Source organism: Peromyscus eremicus, chromosome 1, assembly GCF_949786415.1.
Source record: "Peromyscus eremicus chromosome 1, PerEre_H2_v1, whole genome shotgun sequence".
NCBI classification, from domain to species: Eukaryota; Metazoa; Chordata; class Mammalia; order Rodentia; family Cricetidae; genus Peromyscus; species Peromyscus eremicus.
Window position 1 is genome coordinate 56,431,990 of NC_081416.1, and position 16,222 is coordinate 56,448,211.

Below are 16,222 nucleotides of genomic sequence, written 5' to 3' on the forward strand. Positions count from 1 at the left end.
TTTTATAGTTGGAGGTCACCACACCATGAGGAACTGTTTGGGTGGGTTGCATAATTAGGAAGGTTGAGAACCACTGTTCTAAGGGGTGGGAAACAGAATATGGGCCTGCTCTGCCCTGTGAGGCGAGGGCAGAGAAGAGGCAGATGTTCCTAGAGAAAGGACAGGCTCCTGGCTGGCAGAAGCAGATGTTTGTTTTGCGTAGTGTTTGGGGGTGGGGTGACTGAAAGGAGACAGGAATGGGCACAGCAGGTAGGGGCCAACCTACAGCTCTTTGCAGCTGCAGCAGATGTCTTGGCCCCTGAACAGGCTGCGAGCAGGGCCTGTGCTGGCTAGTCGCCAAGTTGGGGGGGCACACTGTCCAGCAGGTGCCACAGTTCCAGCCGGCGGTCACTGCGGCCCAGGCACTCGCGCCAGTGGCGAAGGCGTTCCCCACTGGCTCTGCTGCTCAGCTGCACCCCACCTGCCGAAAGATGGGTCAGTAGTCAGCAGAGGCTCCTGAGGCTCCCCTCAGCACCCCGTGTTTCTGCTCACCGATGAAGTCATCAGCTGTGCCCAGGTCGTAGTCCCACACGGAGACCAGCAGTGTTTTCTGGGCCAACTCCTCCCGATGACCTGCGTAAAAGAATTCCTGCAGGGAAAGGGACAGGGAAGAGGGAGGTGAGTCCCTTGCAGCTTTAGAGACAGGCTCAGGCAGGGCCTGGTTTGCTAAATCCAGACCACACTTACTGGGTTCTCCCAGCCGTGACCCACCTCATTGAACTCGGGGTTCAGGGTCTTTCTCCGAACACTGGTCTTATATTTGGATTTCTTCCCAGAACTTGGATGCAGGAAACTGGAGGGAGAGATGGGCTAGCTAGAACCCTGCAGAGCCAAGGGTTCTCTCTCTCACGCTTCATGCCCACCTGCCTGTTTCTACTCACAGGCGGACAAAGGGGTCCGAGTAGCCATTGGCATCCATGGGGGCCAGGTGGGCGCAGCGCAGCACACCCACCAGCAGGCCACCGCGCTGGGAGCTGTAGCACAAGGACAGTAGGATGCGCCCACGTTCCTCCCCAGACACCTCTGCCTCCATTTCCTCCTGCAGATGTAAGCTGTGGTCAGACCCTGTCCAGTCTGAAGCCCCCACCTGCAGGGGCTGGGCCCCAGTGTGAGAGCACAATTGCCTATAGAGAAACCAGGCCATCAAGTTTGTTTCCCTAAACAGCACTTTCCCCAGTACCCATGAAGAGACCTTCTCAGAGGTCTGTCCCTTCCAAAGCCCAAGGAAAGGAAGGGCTTGCTGCTCACATCTCTGTCAGGTCAAGTAAGGGAACATGTTTGTCACAGCCATCCATGCCAGGGGCTTTCTAAGTAGCTTGTTCCCATGCAATGGAAGTAGCTCTGGGAGGCTGTCATCAGGGAGAGACAGGTCTCTTACCTCTTAAGCCCACCTCCACAAACACTGCCTGTTATGCCTGTTATGCCATGTTACTGACCATGTTATGAATGTCCTTTGCCACATTCTTTAGACACTGGAGCCCCCCAGCTGGGATGATGGCCTGGGAGATCATGCCTTCTTCCCCACCTTTGGGGTAGAACTGACAGCAGAGATCCAAACTTCCTTATCATTGGTGGTGCTTGGTAATACAGGAGTGCTCTGCCACAGGCTCTGGGATTGGCTGTGACTGTTTCGGGGTTCTTAGTTGATGTCCACTATGAGGGACTCAAAGGCTTGGGCATAGCTAATCAGCCGCTGCAGAAACTTGGGCCTCCACTAGGAGGCAGGGCACCCACTCTGTTGACAGCAGCAGGTGGAGAGCCTGCCTCCAGCCTTTAGATGCCCTTCCTGCTGGGTGGTGGGGCTTCTGGGCAGGATCTCAGGTGCGGTTCAGTAAGCACTGGTCACCTTCACTGCCTCCTGACAGGCACACCCAGAGGTATCCCCAGCACTGACACTAGGCAGACAAGCATCCTGGGAGCTTATTCTTCTACCCGGCCCAGACCTTCCACTGGCCACGGGCACCACCTTTCAGGTTCTGCCTCTAGATGCCTGGGTCTCTGCCTACATATCCTCTGAGAACTCTGCAGGTCCTCATCTCCAGGCTACCCTGGCAAAAGAGTCACCGTCACCCTGCCCAGCCAGTTCTTGAGGACTCACAGAACTTACGAGAGAAATGGACTCAAATTCCTCTAAGCCTTTAAGGACCTGGACCCCTGTCCAGCTCACACCTGATCCCAGCCCAGGCCATCTAGGCCTGTCTGTCTCCATACCTGCTCAGTCAAGTTTTCCTACCTACCTCCTCGTACAGAGACATGCCGCGGGCTGTGTCCAGGCTCTTGGGCCTCTTGGTCTGAAAAAGCATAGCACTTAGTTACTTCAGTAGACCTTGTCCAGGTCCCTTACCCATCCTCATTACATGGATCCTGGCCCTGTGGACCCAACCGGAGCCCCAGCCCCACTCACCAGCCTCCGCTTCTCCAGGCAGATGTCAAAGCTCCTGGCTCGGTTTGGCACCAGCTTCCTCAGGGGCACGCGTAGCTCCCCTAAAGGGGGTGCTCGCCGCCGGCGCCGCAGCCGTGAATCTTCACATACACATAACCTGGTGGCCATCCAGGTCACTCCTGATCATACAAACCCCGCCCCTTGCCCCCCACCGGTGGCTAATCTGGTCCTCACCTCAGGGTCTTCCGTCCAGCATCCTGGTGAGTGAAGCCATGATAGGTGAGTGTCTCCTCCCAGACAGGTCCCCTCGTGCCTCGAACAGTGCGAGTCCGAAGCTGACTGGCCTGGATCCAGGCAGGCAGGTCAGGTCCCCTCCTGGCCTCCTGCCCTGACTCTTGGATCCTATCAACTGAGACTTAGTTCTTGGGGTAGGGGTGACGTAGTTTCCGTGGGTACCTAAGCTGGCCCTGCCATCTAAGGGGCCTAGATCTTACCCTCACCTTGCTGGCCCCTGGCAGCAAGTTGGCTTTGACATAGGTGTCCACAGAGCCCGAGGCTGGTGGCTTGAGGCCCTGGAAACAGAACGTGGATGTAGAGAGGCCTGTGGCTTGTCCCACCCCAGGAGCCCTGGCCCCATCCTCACCTTAGCACGATGGGCTGTGCAGTGTAGGGTGCTGTTGTCTGCATCAAAGAGAAGCGTGAACTCCAGGGTACCCAGGGCAGCTAAGGGGGCAGGGGCAGGCATGGTCACCCCACTCCTGCACCCACCTGTCCCACATGGCACAGTGCCACTTGCCTGGCCTCTGCCATGGGTGCTAGAGACACCCCGACCCGGTCCTAGGGAGCACCCCTTCATTGCTTCCCCTACTCACTGCTGTCATCTGAGTCTCCTTCTGGCTCCGGGTTGGGCTGCAGCTGGGGTGCAGAGTGGATGGCCGGGGCCACCTGCGGGTCTGGTGCGCACAGCACCGGCTCCAGGAAGGGGTAGAAGTGTGGGAAGTAGTCAGAAATGAGGTGGATGGGCTGTATGGGCCCGGGGCTCACGTCGATGGCCATGTGTTCCTGCATGCTCACCCGCTGCCGCCCACCGGCTGGCCCTGCACACGCCATGGTGGCTCAGACATAGACTCAGAGAAACTCCCCCCTACTGGAGACACTGGGCACACACCTAAATACCAAGATGGAAGAAAGAAGCATCACCAAGGCTGCCCTAGGACAGACCAAGGTATCCTAAGACTAAACGGGCAGGGTTGGGGCTCTACCTGGAGGGTCAAGGCTGGAGTCAGCCTTCTGGGGTCCTTACCTGAGACAGCTGTCACACCGCTCTGCTGCTGCTGGTCCTGGGTGTATGCTTAGGGTGACAGAACCCGAGACTAAAGTGACCTGAGCAAATGTGTGACTGAGCAGGGAGGGGTCAGGAGCCCACACCACCCAAGGGCCCTTCCCTAGCACCGGGGGCCCAGCCTTGTCTCCTGCCTCTGCCCCCCCCTCCACCCACACTCTGTCAAGTGGAGCTATTTTTACCAGCATCATGTGGTCCTGCTGTTGGTTAAGGAGGCCGCAGGGCTAGAGGTGACAAAGAGGGTGTGTTGGGGGTAGGCGGGAAAGGACACAGGTGAGAAGGGTAGGAATGTGGGGAGATGAAGGGAGGTGAAGAGAGGGGGCTATGGAGGTGGGCATGGATGGGGAGGCATCTGTGGGAGAAGTGGGTATAGCAACTGGGAAGGCCCTACATTCTAGTTCCCTTGAGGAAACCAGCTGGAAATCATGCCACACTCTGGCCCTGTCCCCTGGCTGGGATACAATCAAAGCAGTCATGTCCCTTTGTCTCCCAAGTCTGTCCCCTTGGCGTTATGGTGGCCCTCCGTGCGGTGGAACTGGCCTATCTCTTCATCTCCATATGGCTCTTCCCTTCCTCCTTCCAGGCAGTACCTTCTACCTAGACTGGCCTTTGCCCTGGCCATTGGTCACTTTTTTTTTTTTTTTTTTTTTTCGAGACAGGTTTTCTTTGTGTAGCTTTGCACCTTTTCCTGGAACTCAATTGGTAGCCCAGGCTGGCCTCGAACTCACAGAGATCCGCCTGGCTCTGCCTCCCGAGTGCTGGGATTAAAGGCGTGCGCCACCACCGCCCGGCTGGTCACTTTTTTGAGGTGTTCCTGACAGGAGATCTCACTGACAGTAGCTCCCCAGCAACCCTTCCCCTTCTGCTACCCAACAGCCTATTGGTTTCTGAGACAAAGTCTCACTATGCAACACAAGTACCAGGGGGCCTTGAATTCTCCACCCTCCTAGCTTGCCTCCAGTGTGCAGGCATTACAGGGGTGTGCCACATACTCTGCTTCTTTCACTTAATATTTATTCTGTGTATGTATATACATACACATATGTGAGCATGCATGTAGTGGTCAGAAGATAACTTGCAGGAGTTGGTTCTCTCCTTCCACCATGTGGGTCCCAAAGATCAAATCCTGGTTGTCAGGCTTTGGGACAGGTGCCTTTACCCACCCAGCTATTTCATCAGCCCTTATCTTTCTTTCTTCTTCTTTTTTTTTTTTTTCTTTTGAAACAGGGTCTTTCATTGGCCTGGGTCTCTCCAAGTAGCCTATCCTGGCTGGCCAGCAGCCCCAAGAGATCCACCTGTTTCCCCAGTGCTGGGATTACACGGGTGTGTCACCATGCCCTGCTTTTTCCCCCTGTTCCACACAGAAGATGCTAAAGCAAAGTTGTCAAAGACTCTTTTAATCAGCTCTGGAGTAGCCTGCTCAAATGAAGGCCGAGGCCCCTAAAGGCCAGACCTCAACTCCTAGGCAGCTCGGGGACAGCTAGGCAGGGCTGGTAGATGCCAGGGGCCAGCAACTTCAGGGTGAACTCAGTGATGACAGCTGTGAGGCCCCAGACACGGTGTGGTCCATGCAAGAAGACAGGCATTGTGTAGCGGAAGTGGCCACCCTGGCAGAAGTGGGTATACCCCTGATTCTGGGTCTGCAGCAGATGGGCCAGAGACAGCTCAAATACCTCATCCACCTGTGGGCAAGAGACAAAGAGAGGGTGGACAGAGGACTGCCTCTGAATCCCCTGGTAGGACATCCCAGCTCCTCAGTAACCCCCATTCACCTCCTCAGGGTTGGGCCTGAGGCTCTGTAGATCCAGTGGGCCCACGTTGGCAAGCACAGGGACTACGGTGGCCTTTCCCTAGGGTAGGAGGAGAGTGAGCAGTCAGGCGAAGCAGAGCTGAGAGGCAGACCTCGCTCTGCCATCCAGAGGTCTTGGGCAGTCATGGCCAAGCCCTCCAATCCTTTTCCTTAGCTTCTCACCATGCTGACTGACTCACAGGTTTGAAGTGTTTAGAATCTCTTTCCCTTACCCCCCTAAAATCTCCCACTTGTCTTTCAAGCCCAGATCAATGCAGCCTACCCTGCAAGCCTCCCTGGACCCTGAGCAGGGCTGGCTCACCCCTTCACTTGGGGCACAGAGTGTGACAGGATGAGGGTGGCTCACCCGGTCATACACAGGCTGCAGGACACCCCACACGTGCTCCTTGGGCACCTCTAGGCCCAGCTCTTCTTGGGTCTCCCGAAGGGCCGTATGTATTACATCTTGGTCGTCGGGATCACATTTACCACCTGGGAAACTGAATGGGCAAAGGGTGTCTTAGAACCACAGGCCCTCGGGAGGCAGTTTACCTCCCTTTAGAGTAAGTGAGGAGCGGGGAGGAGAGGACGACAGGCACTGGAAATGCAGGTTAGGACATGAGGGTCGACAGCAGGGTAAGACTATCTTGCTGCTCAGACACCCCAAGTCTGCCTATGATGTCCTGGTGGCACAGATATTGACCCTGGAGTGCCCTCAACGGGAGCCCCAGACGGCCACTCTCCAGTCTCCGGTAAGGGGCAGAGTCCAGGTTTTGAAGGGGAAAATTCAGCGGGGTGTGCGGGCCGCAGGTGGTGCGCCGGCACGGCCGGCGTACCTGACTTCCCCCTTGTGCTTTCCGACCAGGCGTCTGGAGCGCAGCGTGTAGAGCAGCGCCGGGACACCGCGCACCAGGCACAGCGGCACGAGCACCGCGGCCGCCGCAGGCCGCGAGCGCAGCCGGGCAGTGGTCCCCGCTAGCAGCTGCCGGCAGCGCCGCTCGCCCTCGGCGGACAAGCAATCAGGCAGCATGTCCCAGACGCCCGGGACACAGAGGGTGCGGGCCAGCGAGGGAGGAGTCGCGGCGGCGCGGAAGCTCAGGCGCGGAGCGGGACTTAAGCGAGAGTCGGAAGGGGGTGTTGCTGGGGACTGAGGGGCGGAGCCTCAGGGGCGGTCGGAAGCCTGTGCTCCTGCGGGGGCGGGGCCTCGGATGGCGGGGCGGGGCTTTCCGGAGGCGGGTATCGGAGACGGGCGGGCCGGGGACTGCCGGAGCAAGGCCTCACAGGCCGAGGGGATGGGGCCTGCCCCAGCAGAGCCTCGGAGGCGGACAAGGCAGTGTCTGCTGGGGCGGGATCTCGGAGGCCTTCCACACGAAGCCGTCTGGGGCAGTCTCGGAGGCTGTCGGGGGCGGGGCATACTGGGGGCATGAAGGCGGGGCTTGCTGCTATTGGGCAGCGGAGGTTGATTGGGGCGGGGCATCTGGGGCGGGGCTTGCTAGGCGAGGGCAGACGAGGTTTTGTGTACCGGAACCAGGGCGCCACCTGAGGGAAAGACCGGGCCTAGAGCTAGTGGAGGCGTGCCCGGAAAAGAGGGCCAGTTTGACTTCCCTATCAATGCTGCGGTGTTGTTTTGGTCTTTGTGTTTCCAGAACACTTGGGTGACCTGAATTGAGTGGGTCCTGACTTCAGGTTCGGGGGGTTGAGATGTCTGGCTACTGAAGATCTGCTGGGCTCCTTGTCTCTCGCCCCTGTGGGTGTCGGTGCTTTCCAAAAGGTCTCACAGGAAGAGCTCTGGGTTAAGCAGAGTCGGATCCTCCGGGTCCTGGGGCGCCCACTCCAAGAGGATGAAGGATACGCGCCTCCCCCAGCCTTATCCCACCAGCCTCTGCCGAGCAGGACTCCAGCCCCTGTCCACCTGGACTTTTCCCTCCGGCCTTGATTGGCTCTCCGAGTCTACACCCGTCCCTACCCTGGCCTGTGTGATCCCTACCTATCATATTAAGCACCCCTTGATGGCCTCTAGCCTTCAGGACCAGCCTTGGAGGACATCATTTAAATGGAGTGATGGGTGTCAGCGGTATTTTGCTGTGTGACTGTGAGCAGAAGCCTCTCTGAGCCAGTTACGTCCTTATATGGGTGCACAAAGTGGGGGACACACCAGGTTAAGCACAGCCTTGCTGGTGTCATCACTGTTACTATCACCCTGTGCTCCTGGGTCCAGCTTTTGGATACCTGCAAAGGTGATGGGATTATCTGGTCTGGGAGTTCCTGTGGGTGGACAGAAGTGCTTTGACTCCTGGTGTCAAGCAGTTTAATGCGGAGGAAGGACAATCGAAGCAGGATTTAGAGGAGTCATCTTTGAGGCAGGGGGGCAGAATTCAGGGCTTCTGGGTAGGAGTCCTGCTTCCAAGACTGGCAGGCTCCAGACTGGCTTTGAGGCAGGAACCGCTGCCATCAGGGCTTCCAGTTGCCCTGCTCTCCGTAGAAGATGTCTCTACAGAGGAGGGTAGGAGAGGTGGGGCACAGAGTAAAAGGCTTCCAAAGCACTTGGCATCACTGGGAGTCCTGGCTAGGCCCCAAGCACAAGGCAGAGGAGGGCAGGAGCCCCAGTCTGGCTGGGAGGGTTGGGTCCTCCTGATCTCCATCAGTGCCGATGTTGGGGAGAGGGTACGGTGCCAGCCGAGCCCTTGGGATTCCAACGTGGCCAGGGCCTCCAGGGTACAGGTCCTGGTAAGGGAGGGGCCTGTAGGTGGCAGGAGCCAGCAGGACCTCTGGGGCAGGCAGCAGCTGATGGTGCGGCTGGGTAGGGGTCCTGGAGTTGGAAGCTGAAACTTTACTGGCTTCTGAGGGAGAAAATGGTTTCAGAGGACCAGGGATTTCCCCTCACATTCCCGGTCCTAATACTGAGGCCTACTTGTCCCTGGTTGCCCATCTTGGCCTGCTTCAGTATTTCTCCTTGTTTTCTTTTCTGCCTGAACTTTCTTCCTTACCTTCTCCTCTATCCCAATACCCTCTCCCAGTCCCACGCTGGGCTTCCATCTCCAATGCCCAGCTCAGGATCTGCTTCCTCCAGGAAGCCCACCAGGCACCCCTCCTGTGTTCTATACCATGTCCCTGCCCTGTTCTCTCTTCCCTGGGCCTTTCTGCCTAGGTGGGGATATTGCTGATCATGGTGAAGCCCCTTCCTAGAGGCCTATGTGTCCCTGTCATTGTGTTTGGGCTGGGTTCTTACCTTTCTCTCGTTCTGCAGAACCCTTAAGCAGGCAAGGACCGAGACTGCTACGACTCCGGGCTGAGATGCTGAACAGTGGCTTTGGGGACACAGGCCTGAAGACAGGGCAAGCAGGAATCAGGTAGGAGGCCAAGGGGAACCCCCACCCCAGACATTGTGGTCAGAGTCAGATAGGGGATCCCAGGGCAAGCCAGAGGACATAACCGTGAAACAAGTCAGAAGTGAAGGCCTTTGGAGCTGCTTGGGTGGGACCTGGGGCCAGGGCTGGGCTTAGAGCAAGAAGGCAGGGATGAGGTAGTACCATGAGTCCGCGTCACTCTCTCTGAAGCCTTTGGCAAAGGGGTTGCTGGCAATTTTCAGCTGTGTGATCTACAGAGAGAAAGTATAGTTATGGGCTGGCTTCCAGCCATTGGGCCCTGAAAAGCCCACACTTAGCCACTCCGTCCCCTGGGAACTCCCAGTCAGCAGGACCCAGACCCCCTTGGCCTAGGACCTCCAGAGCCAACATGAAGGCAGATGTCCAGGGGGCAGGGGGAACCCCCAGCCTCAGTCCCCACCACTCAGAGATGAGCTGGTCCTCATGAGCTCTGGTATGACCCACCCGGTGGTTCTGATAGGCTGTCACAGCTGTGAACTGGGTCTCCGTGAAAACAAAGGACTTGAAGTTTTCCTGGGCATAGCGGGCGCTGTCCTTGCGTGGGTCCACGAAGACCACATGGAAACGGGGCTGGTAACGGTGCATGGAGTTGAGAATGATCTGTAGGAGGGTGGGAGCCGAGTGCAGGGATACAGCTGGTGCAGCCATCCTCCCTGGGCCCACGATCCTTCTGCCCCTTGCCCATGGCCTATCTCCGCTCTACCTTCAGAACTACGTAGAATCTGGTTACCTCTCCAACCTATCCCCATGTTAGCCAGCCCCGTCATCTTTCAGCTGTATCCTGCCTGGCCTCCCTGCCTCCCCATCTTGTCCTGCCCGGTTTCCACACAGCAGCTGGGCAAGACACGCACACCTGCTCTAAACCCTCTGTAGCGCCATCCACAGAGAGGAAGAGCCAGGGTTCTCACCTCGGCACCTGGCCTGTGTGAGAGCCCTACCCTTGTCTTCCCTTCAGCCCCACTGGGAATCTCCTGGCAGCCTCCCAACTCACTCCATACTTGGTGGCCTCAGGACCTTTGCTCAGGCTGTCCCCTAGGCTTCAAACAGCCTCCTCTCGCACCTTCCTCCCCCTCTTCCTTCTGATACCATTCAGATATGTCAGCCCTGCCAGCTCTAGCCCCCGGCTTCATGCCAATCAGAGTGCCAGCCGGCTACAACCGGCTCAGCCCCTCCCCAGTGGCTTAGGGGCTTGCGCCTCACATGGCCGTTGTCGTCCATCAGGTTGTTGGTCAGCTTGAGTTTGTCGAAGGACACGATCTGACGCATCCACTGGGCACCCTTGGCTGGCGAGTCAGGGTGGAAGTGCACTCTGCCAGGTGTGGCGGGGTCAGCCTTGCCAGCCACCAGCCAGGCAGAACTGTGGAAGGCATACCTGGGGGAGCATAGTGAGAGGTCAAGGGCTGTCCCCGTCCTGCTCAGTGCCAAATCTGACCAAGAGAATAGTGAAGAGGCTGATCCTGACCCAGCATCCTTCGTTTTTGAATTAATTCTGCATGTGTACATGCCTGTGCCTGCCTCAGGCTAGCCCACCCCTCTGTGCTGGGCTTCCTTCTGCCTAAAGGCTATTGCTCCAGGCTAAGCCTCCTGGGCATGAACTCAGAAGGGCTCCACATCACCCCGCCCAACCTTGGGGTCCAGTTCCTGTCCTCAGCACCTTTCCCCCACCCCCCTGGGGCCCAGACCTGTATCTCTTGTCATCCAGCGGGATGAAGTCCATGAGCAGAGCATAGTCAGCCAATGTGTCCATGCCCAAGATCTTCACCTGGAAGGTGGGGAACATCCTCCTGTGGGAGAGAGGTGCTCAGCCTGGCCGTGGCCCCCACCCCCTGCCCAGCCCCCACTGTCCATGCCCACACCTGCCCGCTTTGGTGACAATCATTTCCGTGCCCAGCTGGTTGAATTCTTCCCATAGTGGCTTCATCTCCAACTGTACCATCACACCGGACACACGTGGGTTCTTGGGGCCCTGCCCAGTGGGCTCCACCATAGCTTGGCCTTCTGTGGGCATGGTGCAGGAACCTGATGGGAAGGACATCCCCAGCCGGGGCTCCCAGCTGGCACTGGTCACAGGTGGGGGGTAGGTCTCTGGGGGAGCAAGTACCCCTAGGCCAGCAGACAGGAAGACTGTGGAGAGAGGGTGAATCTGTGAGCCCTGACCTTGCCAGCCTGACTCACTGTCCATTCAGCCTCATCTTTCAGGTAGTATCCACACACCTCTTCCTCCGGAAGGCCTCCCTCCCTGCCAGGCATCTGTTCCTAGTTTTGTCATAAAACATCACCCCATATTCAGTTACAGTGAACTTTTTTTTTTTTTCTGAGACATAGTCTCATGTAGCCCAGGCTGGCCTCAAACTCAATATGTAACTGAAGATGTCCTTGAACTTTGGAGCCTTTTGCCTCCACTTCCCAGGCCTAGGGTTACAACCATGTGTCACCACAACTATTTGGATGGAAGTGTTGAGGCATGGTAGCATTCGGGAGCCAAGGCTGGCCACAAGCTAGAGGGAATCCTCCTGCCTCAGATTTTCAAGTGCTGGGATTACAGTCACTGTTCCTGATCTAAAGTCTTTCCCCCAGAAGATTCTGGAGAGGAGAGACAAGAGCTACATGGCCTTGGACGAGTTGTCTCAGCTCTTGGACCCCCAGGTTCCCTGTCTCATAGGGCAGACATGCACATTGGTGTGGAGAGCGGAGTGTGACACATAGGAGACTCTCCATAGGTGACATGTTTACAGATGGTGTATAAGTGAGGAAGGGCATCAGGCGCTTAGAAAGTCTGTGGAACCCCAGCTGCCTAGTGTTTACGGGGAAGGGGACTGATGGGGGATCTCAGTTCATCCGAATGATCTAAATGATCTTCCTTAGACCTGAAACCTGAGCCACATCCCCGTCAAAACCTTTACATTGTGGCTAGAGTATACATAATGTAAAAAATGTACAGTGTTAACCATGTTTAAACATACAACTCATGGCATTAGGATGTTCATGGCAGTGCAACTCCCGCCCCCAACTGCCCCCACACACACCACGTTCTGGACAGTCTCTGTCACGATTTCCAATACAATCCTTGGCCAAAGCTCCCAAACTCTCCAGTCTCCCATTTAAAATAATGATACTTGGGCTAAGATATGGGCTCAGCAGGTGAAGGAGCTTGCTGCCAGGCCTGAATACCTGAGTTCAATTCCCAGGCCCCACGTGGTAGAAGGAGAAAACTGACTTGTCCTCCGACCTCCGTTCATGCATACTGTGCTAGTTTGCTCTCTGTTGTTGTCGTAAGCGCCAAGACCAACAGCGACTTGGGGAGGAAAGGGGTTATTTGGCTCATCATTGAGGGAAGTCGGGGTAGGAACTCCAGCAGGAGCCTGGAGGCAGGAACTGAAGCCGTGGGAGAACACTGCTCACTGGCTTTCTCCTCAGCTTTCTCTCTCTCTCTCTCTCTCTCTCTCTCTCTCTCTCTCTCTCTCTCTCTCGTTTTGTTTTTGTTTCTCAAGACAAGGCTTCTCTCTTTATATCCCTGGCTGTCCTGGAACTCACTCTGTAGACCAGGCTGGCCTTGAACTCAGAGATCCATCTGCCTCTATCTCCCAAGTGCTGGGATTAAAGGCATGCGCCACCACCACCCAGCCCTCATCTTGCTTTCTTACATGACCCAGGACCCCCTGCCCGGGGTGGCACCACACACCAGTGGACTGCATCCTCCACACCAATCTTTAATCAAGAAAAATGCCCTAGAGACATGCCCACAGGCCAATCTGATTCGAGCAATTCCTCAGGTGAATTCCCTCTTCCCAAATGTCTCTAGTTTGAGTGAAGTTGACAACTAACCAGCACACATGGGAAATAGATAAATATCAACATAAAATAATGGCGATAGGCTGGGACACAGCTCAGCTGGTAGATTGCTTGCTGCCTAGTGTGTGCAAAACGCTGGGCTTGATCCCCAGCACCACATTAAAAACACAGCAACATGGTAGTACGTGCCTGTAATGCTAGGACTTGAGAGGTAGAGGCAGGAGGATCAGGAGTTCAAGGCTCTTCCTAGCTATATAGTGAGTTTGAGGCCAGCCTGGACCACATGAGACCCTGTCTCAAAAAAGGGGGGGGGAGAATAAAAAGAAAATTAACAAGCAAACAGAATGGATAAGACTCTGATTCGAAACCTACAAATAAACAAACAGTGATACTATTCTCAGTAAGACACCAGGTCCAGCCATCAGGATGGCTGCTAGGACAAGAAAAGAAGCCGGAATTTAACAAGTGTGGGTGAAATTATGGAGAAACTGGAATCCTAGGGTTGGTGGGAATTTAAAATGGTGCAGCCTTTGCGGAAATTGGAGGCTTCTTGCAAAACTAAACATGGGGTCCCCAAAATAGGAGCCCACACAAAGGTGTCTGCCCACCTGCTTCTGGGCAGCATGGCTTGCTATAGCCAAAGGCAGAAGCAATCGAGTGTCCACTGACAGATGAGCAGGTAAGTAAAATGGGCTACTATTCACCCTGCAAAGGAAAGGACTTTCTGAGGCTGTGTGTGTGTGTGTGTGTGTGTGTGTGTGTGTGTGTGTGTGTACATTCTGCTCAGTGAGAGAAGCACAGGGCCAAACTGTATAATTCTACTCACAGAAGGTGAAAAGTTATAGAAACACAAAGTTCAGTGGTGGTTGCCGAGACCCAGGAGGACGAGAAATGTTCAATGGGGATGAGAGAGTTTCAGTTTTAAAAGATGCAAAGAGATATAAGCCGACTGTGGTGAGGGATACACAGCCATGAATGTCCTAATACCTAATACCGTATGCTTAAACATGGTCAATACAGTAAATTTTACATTATATATCCTTTCCACAATTTAGAAGTTTTGCTGGTGATATAGCTCAGCAATTGAGCACTTGCCTAGCATGTATGGGGACTTGTTTTCAATGCCCACATTGGATTTTAAAGCAGGTTATTTTGAGCCAAATGTGGTGGGTGCACACTTGTACTCCCAATGCTTGGAAGCTGAAGGTACTCTCAGCAATACAGAATTCAAGGTCAGCCTCGGCTACACGAGACCTGTTCAGTACGGAAACAAAACTCGGTGAACGCCATTCCAGTCGGCTGAGGACAGGAGGGCCCACAGAATGCATGATGGCCGGGAGGCAGGAGGCCAGGTCTCCATTCCCAACAGTGCCACCAGGTAAGCCTGAGCAAAGGAGGCTGCTGGACAGACAGACAGACAGATGAAGAGAGATGGGGGGCTGGTGAGGTGGCTCAGCAGGTGAAGTGGTGGCCATGAAAGCCAGACGACCCGAGTGTCGTTCCCAGAACCAACCAAGCTGGAAAGAGAGAACCGACCCCACAAAAGTTGTCCTCCGACCCCCACAGGAGTTCTATGGCCGCCCCACCCAACCATGCACACTAGCATGCATGTATGTGCAGGAAACTGCACATACAATAATTGTAAACAATAAAGAAGACAGTGGCTAGAGGTGTCTAACATGACCCCAGGTAGGCAGTGCCACTGGACTGCTTACAGAGCAGTGAGGACAGGATTTCACCGCAGCCCTGACTGCCCCTGACCCACGAAGACTGGCATGTTACAAGATCCTGGGATCGCGGCAGCGCGTAGAGACCTTTGGGAAAGATCGGCTGGATCTGAGGCCGTAGCTTAAGAAGCCCCCCATCCAGTTGCCCAGGTCCCGGAACCCCATCCACTTATGAGGCCACCTCTACTGCCTGAACCATACCGACCTGCCATGCGGATCTCTGCTCACTCAGGCTGGGATGCAGCCTCACCCAGGGAAGGGTAGCCAGCGACACTGGCTTGGCTTCTGTGTTCAGCAATACACTTCACTCGCAAGCATGCACAAGTCCCCAGTTCCAGGACTATCCTTCACTCCTCGACTGTCCACGTCCCTGGCCAAGGCTTGTCCTCCTGAGCTGGCACTTGGTCTGGATGTTCAGAAAGTCTGGCTCTGGGATGTCTGGGGGTGAGGGGGACGTCTCCAAACCACCTCTGATCGTAGTGTCTGGAGCTGGGCCACTGGCTGGGTTTAGCTCCAGGGGTAGGCGCATGTGGAAGGGGGCAGGTGGGAGGTTGTGACGTTGCAAAGCTCCCTCTCTCTCTTCTCCAGCTAAGAGCCCCCCAGCTATTCCTGATCAATGGGCCCAGTGCAGGTGGGGGTGGGGTGCCATCTTGAGGACAGCCTGGTGTCCACGGGGGACCAGGATCTGGCTAGATGGAAGGGCTGAAGGGAGGCAGCTGATGAGGGCTAAGTGCAGAGGTGATGCCCTCCCTCCTAGCCGGAGACCCAGCCTACTGGTACTGCATGGGGCAAGGGACAAGCAGGAAACACAAGAAGGGCAGGGAGAGCTCCAGATTGGGTAGTAAGATATTCAGATCCTCCCACCAGTCCTGATTGCCTCAGTTTCCCTGGCTTCAGTGAATAATCAACTTTGTCTGGGGTGATCCAGCCTTAGCTGAGAACGGCATAGCAGGTTGTGGTCACCTGTCATCTTCATTAGGGTAGACTGAGGCAGGTTGTGCATCCACTCGACCCACTGGTCCCTCTCCAGCCTTGCCAGGCACCTCCTCCAAGCTTCCCCATCTGTCCTGAGGGAAACCTAATCACTGTCCAGGGGTGGGGCTTCCTCTAAGCCCGCACTTCCTTAGCTGAGGGCACCCCTTGACTAGTGGCCTGTACTAAATGGCCCACAGAAATTCACCTGGCCAAGCCACCTCAGCCCACCCTGGGAGGGAATACCTAGGCTTCCTTAGAGTCTGGTGCTAGGCTAGGTTCATAGAAGCCATGGTCTCTGCCAGGGGCAAATGGGCAGGACCCAAACCCACGGCTGGAGGGGTGCTTTTCTCTGAGGGTAGTGCACTCAGGCTAGAATGTCCTGCCTCTCCCTGCCACTTATTCCATGCTCTCAGCCTCAGATTCCAGCCTGAAGCTGGACAGACGGACACACACACACACACACACACACACACACACACACACACACACGGATGGGGGGAGGATCCCACCCTGCACAAATCCATACTCCACTGTGTGAAAGACATTGACATTGGCTCTGGAGCTCTCAGCCAGGCAAGAAAGGGGTGCTGTCTGCAAGTCAAGGGGTGCCAGAGTCTCCCAGGGAACTCCAGCGAAGTGTGCCCAGCACTCCTGCCCCAGGATTCAATGTGGTGGGAGGGAGGAGGAGAGACAAAGGAGAGGCTTGGGGGTTCTTCCCAGTCTGCAGTTCCTCCTCCAGAAGTGGGCCAGCCTGGGCTTCTGTTGGGTCTTGACGTGTGTGTGCTTGCC

The 16,222-nt window shown here is 55.9% G+C and overlaps 3 protein-coding genes across 3 annotated transcripts; all 3 read right to left on the reverse strand.

Annotated features, from left to right (window-relative positions):
- Window positions 1-91: 91 nt before the first annotated feature.
- LOC131898222 (double C2-like domain-containing protein gamma) lies at window positions 92-4,380 on the reverse strand. The gene is made up of 10 exons (XM_059249338.1): window positions 3,295-4,380; window positions 3,066-3,145; window positions 2,923-2,994; window positions 2,657-2,766; window positions 2,444-2,579; window positions 2,277-2,330; window positions 921-1,078; window positions 751-832; window positions 532-628; window positions 92-460 (listed from the first exon to the last, which is right to left on the reverse strand). The coding sequence occupies exons 1-10, from the start codon at window positions 3,530-3,532 to the stop codon at window positions 330-332; spliced, it is 1,158 nt and encodes a 385-aa protein (XP_059105321.1). The 5' UTR covers window positions 3,533-4,380; the 3' UTR covers window positions 92-329.
- Window positions 4,381-5,106: 726 nt separating this feature from the next.
- Window positions 5,107-6,946, reverse strand: LOC131898230 (mitochondrial coenzyme A diphosphatase NUDT8). Its single transcript, XM_059249349.1, has 4 exons — window positions 6,390-6,946; window positions 5,921-6,053; window positions 5,537-5,614; window positions 5,107-5,446 (listed from the first exon to the last, which is right to left on the reverse strand). Exons 1-4 carry the CDS (start codon window positions 6,581-6,583, stop codon window positions 5,219-5,221), a joined length of 633 nt encoding a protein of 210 aa, XP_059105332.1. The 5' UTR covers window positions 6,584-6,946; the 3' UTR covers window positions 5,107-5,218.
- A 1,157-nt stretch (window positions 6,947-8,103) lies between these two features.
- On the reverse strand, window positions 8,104-11,090 carry LOC131898242 (T-box transcription factor TBX10-like). The gene is made up of 7 exons (XM_059249361.1): window positions 10,796-11,090; window positions 10,622-10,723; window positions 10,140-10,311; window positions 9,384-9,539; window positions 9,084-9,151; window positions 8,783-8,877; window positions 8,104-8,393 (listed from the first exon to the last, which is right to left on the reverse strand). The coding sequence occupies exons 1-7, from the start codon at window positions 10,972-10,974 to the stop codon at window positions 8,104-8,106; spliced, it is 1,062 nt and encodes a 353-aa protein (XP_059105344.1). The 5' UTR covers window positions 10,975-11,090.
- Window positions 11,091-16,222: the final 5,132 nt, after the last annotated feature.

Bases quoted from the DNA above. Each gene is read 5' to 3' on its own strand.
- LOC131898230 (XM_059249349.1), bottom strand. From the start codon at position 6,583: ATGCTGCCTGATTGCTTGTCCGCCGAGGGCGAGCGGCGCTGCCGGCAG. The intron at 6,054-6,389 runs GTACGCCGGCCG...TTGCCCATTCAG, and splicing joins AAGCACAAGGGGGAAGTCAG to TTTCCCAGGTGGTAAATGTG. The intron at 5,447-5,536 runs GTGAATGGGGGT...TCTTGCCCACAG, and splicing joins TCAGGCCCAACCCTGAGGAG to GTGGATGAGGTATTTGAGCT.
- LOC131898242 (XM_059249361.1), bottom strand. From the start codon at position 10,974: ATGTCCTTCCCATCAGGTTCCTGCACCATGCCCACAGAAGGCCAAGCT. The intron at 9,152-9,383 runs GTGGGTCATACC...TTCTCTCTGTAG, and splicing joins CAGCCTATCAGAACCACCGG to ATCACACAGCTGAAAATTGC. The intron at 8,878-9,083 runs GTACTACCTCAT...CCCTGTCTTCAG, and splicing joins GAGAGTGACGCGGACTCATG to GCCTGTGTCCCCAAAGCCAC.
- LOC131898222 (XM_059249338.1), bottom strand. From the start codon at position 3,532: ATGGCGTGTGCAGGGCCAGCCGGTGGGCGGCAGCGGGTGAGCATGCAG. The intron at 3,146-3,294 runs GTGAGTAGGGGA...CTGCCCCCTTAG, and splicing joins AGGAGACTCAGATGACAGCA to CTGCCCTGGGTACCCTGGAG. The intron at 629-750 runs GTGGGTCACGGC...CTTTCCCTGCAG, and splicing joins TGAACCCCGAGTTCAATGAG to GAATTCTTTTACGCAGGTCA.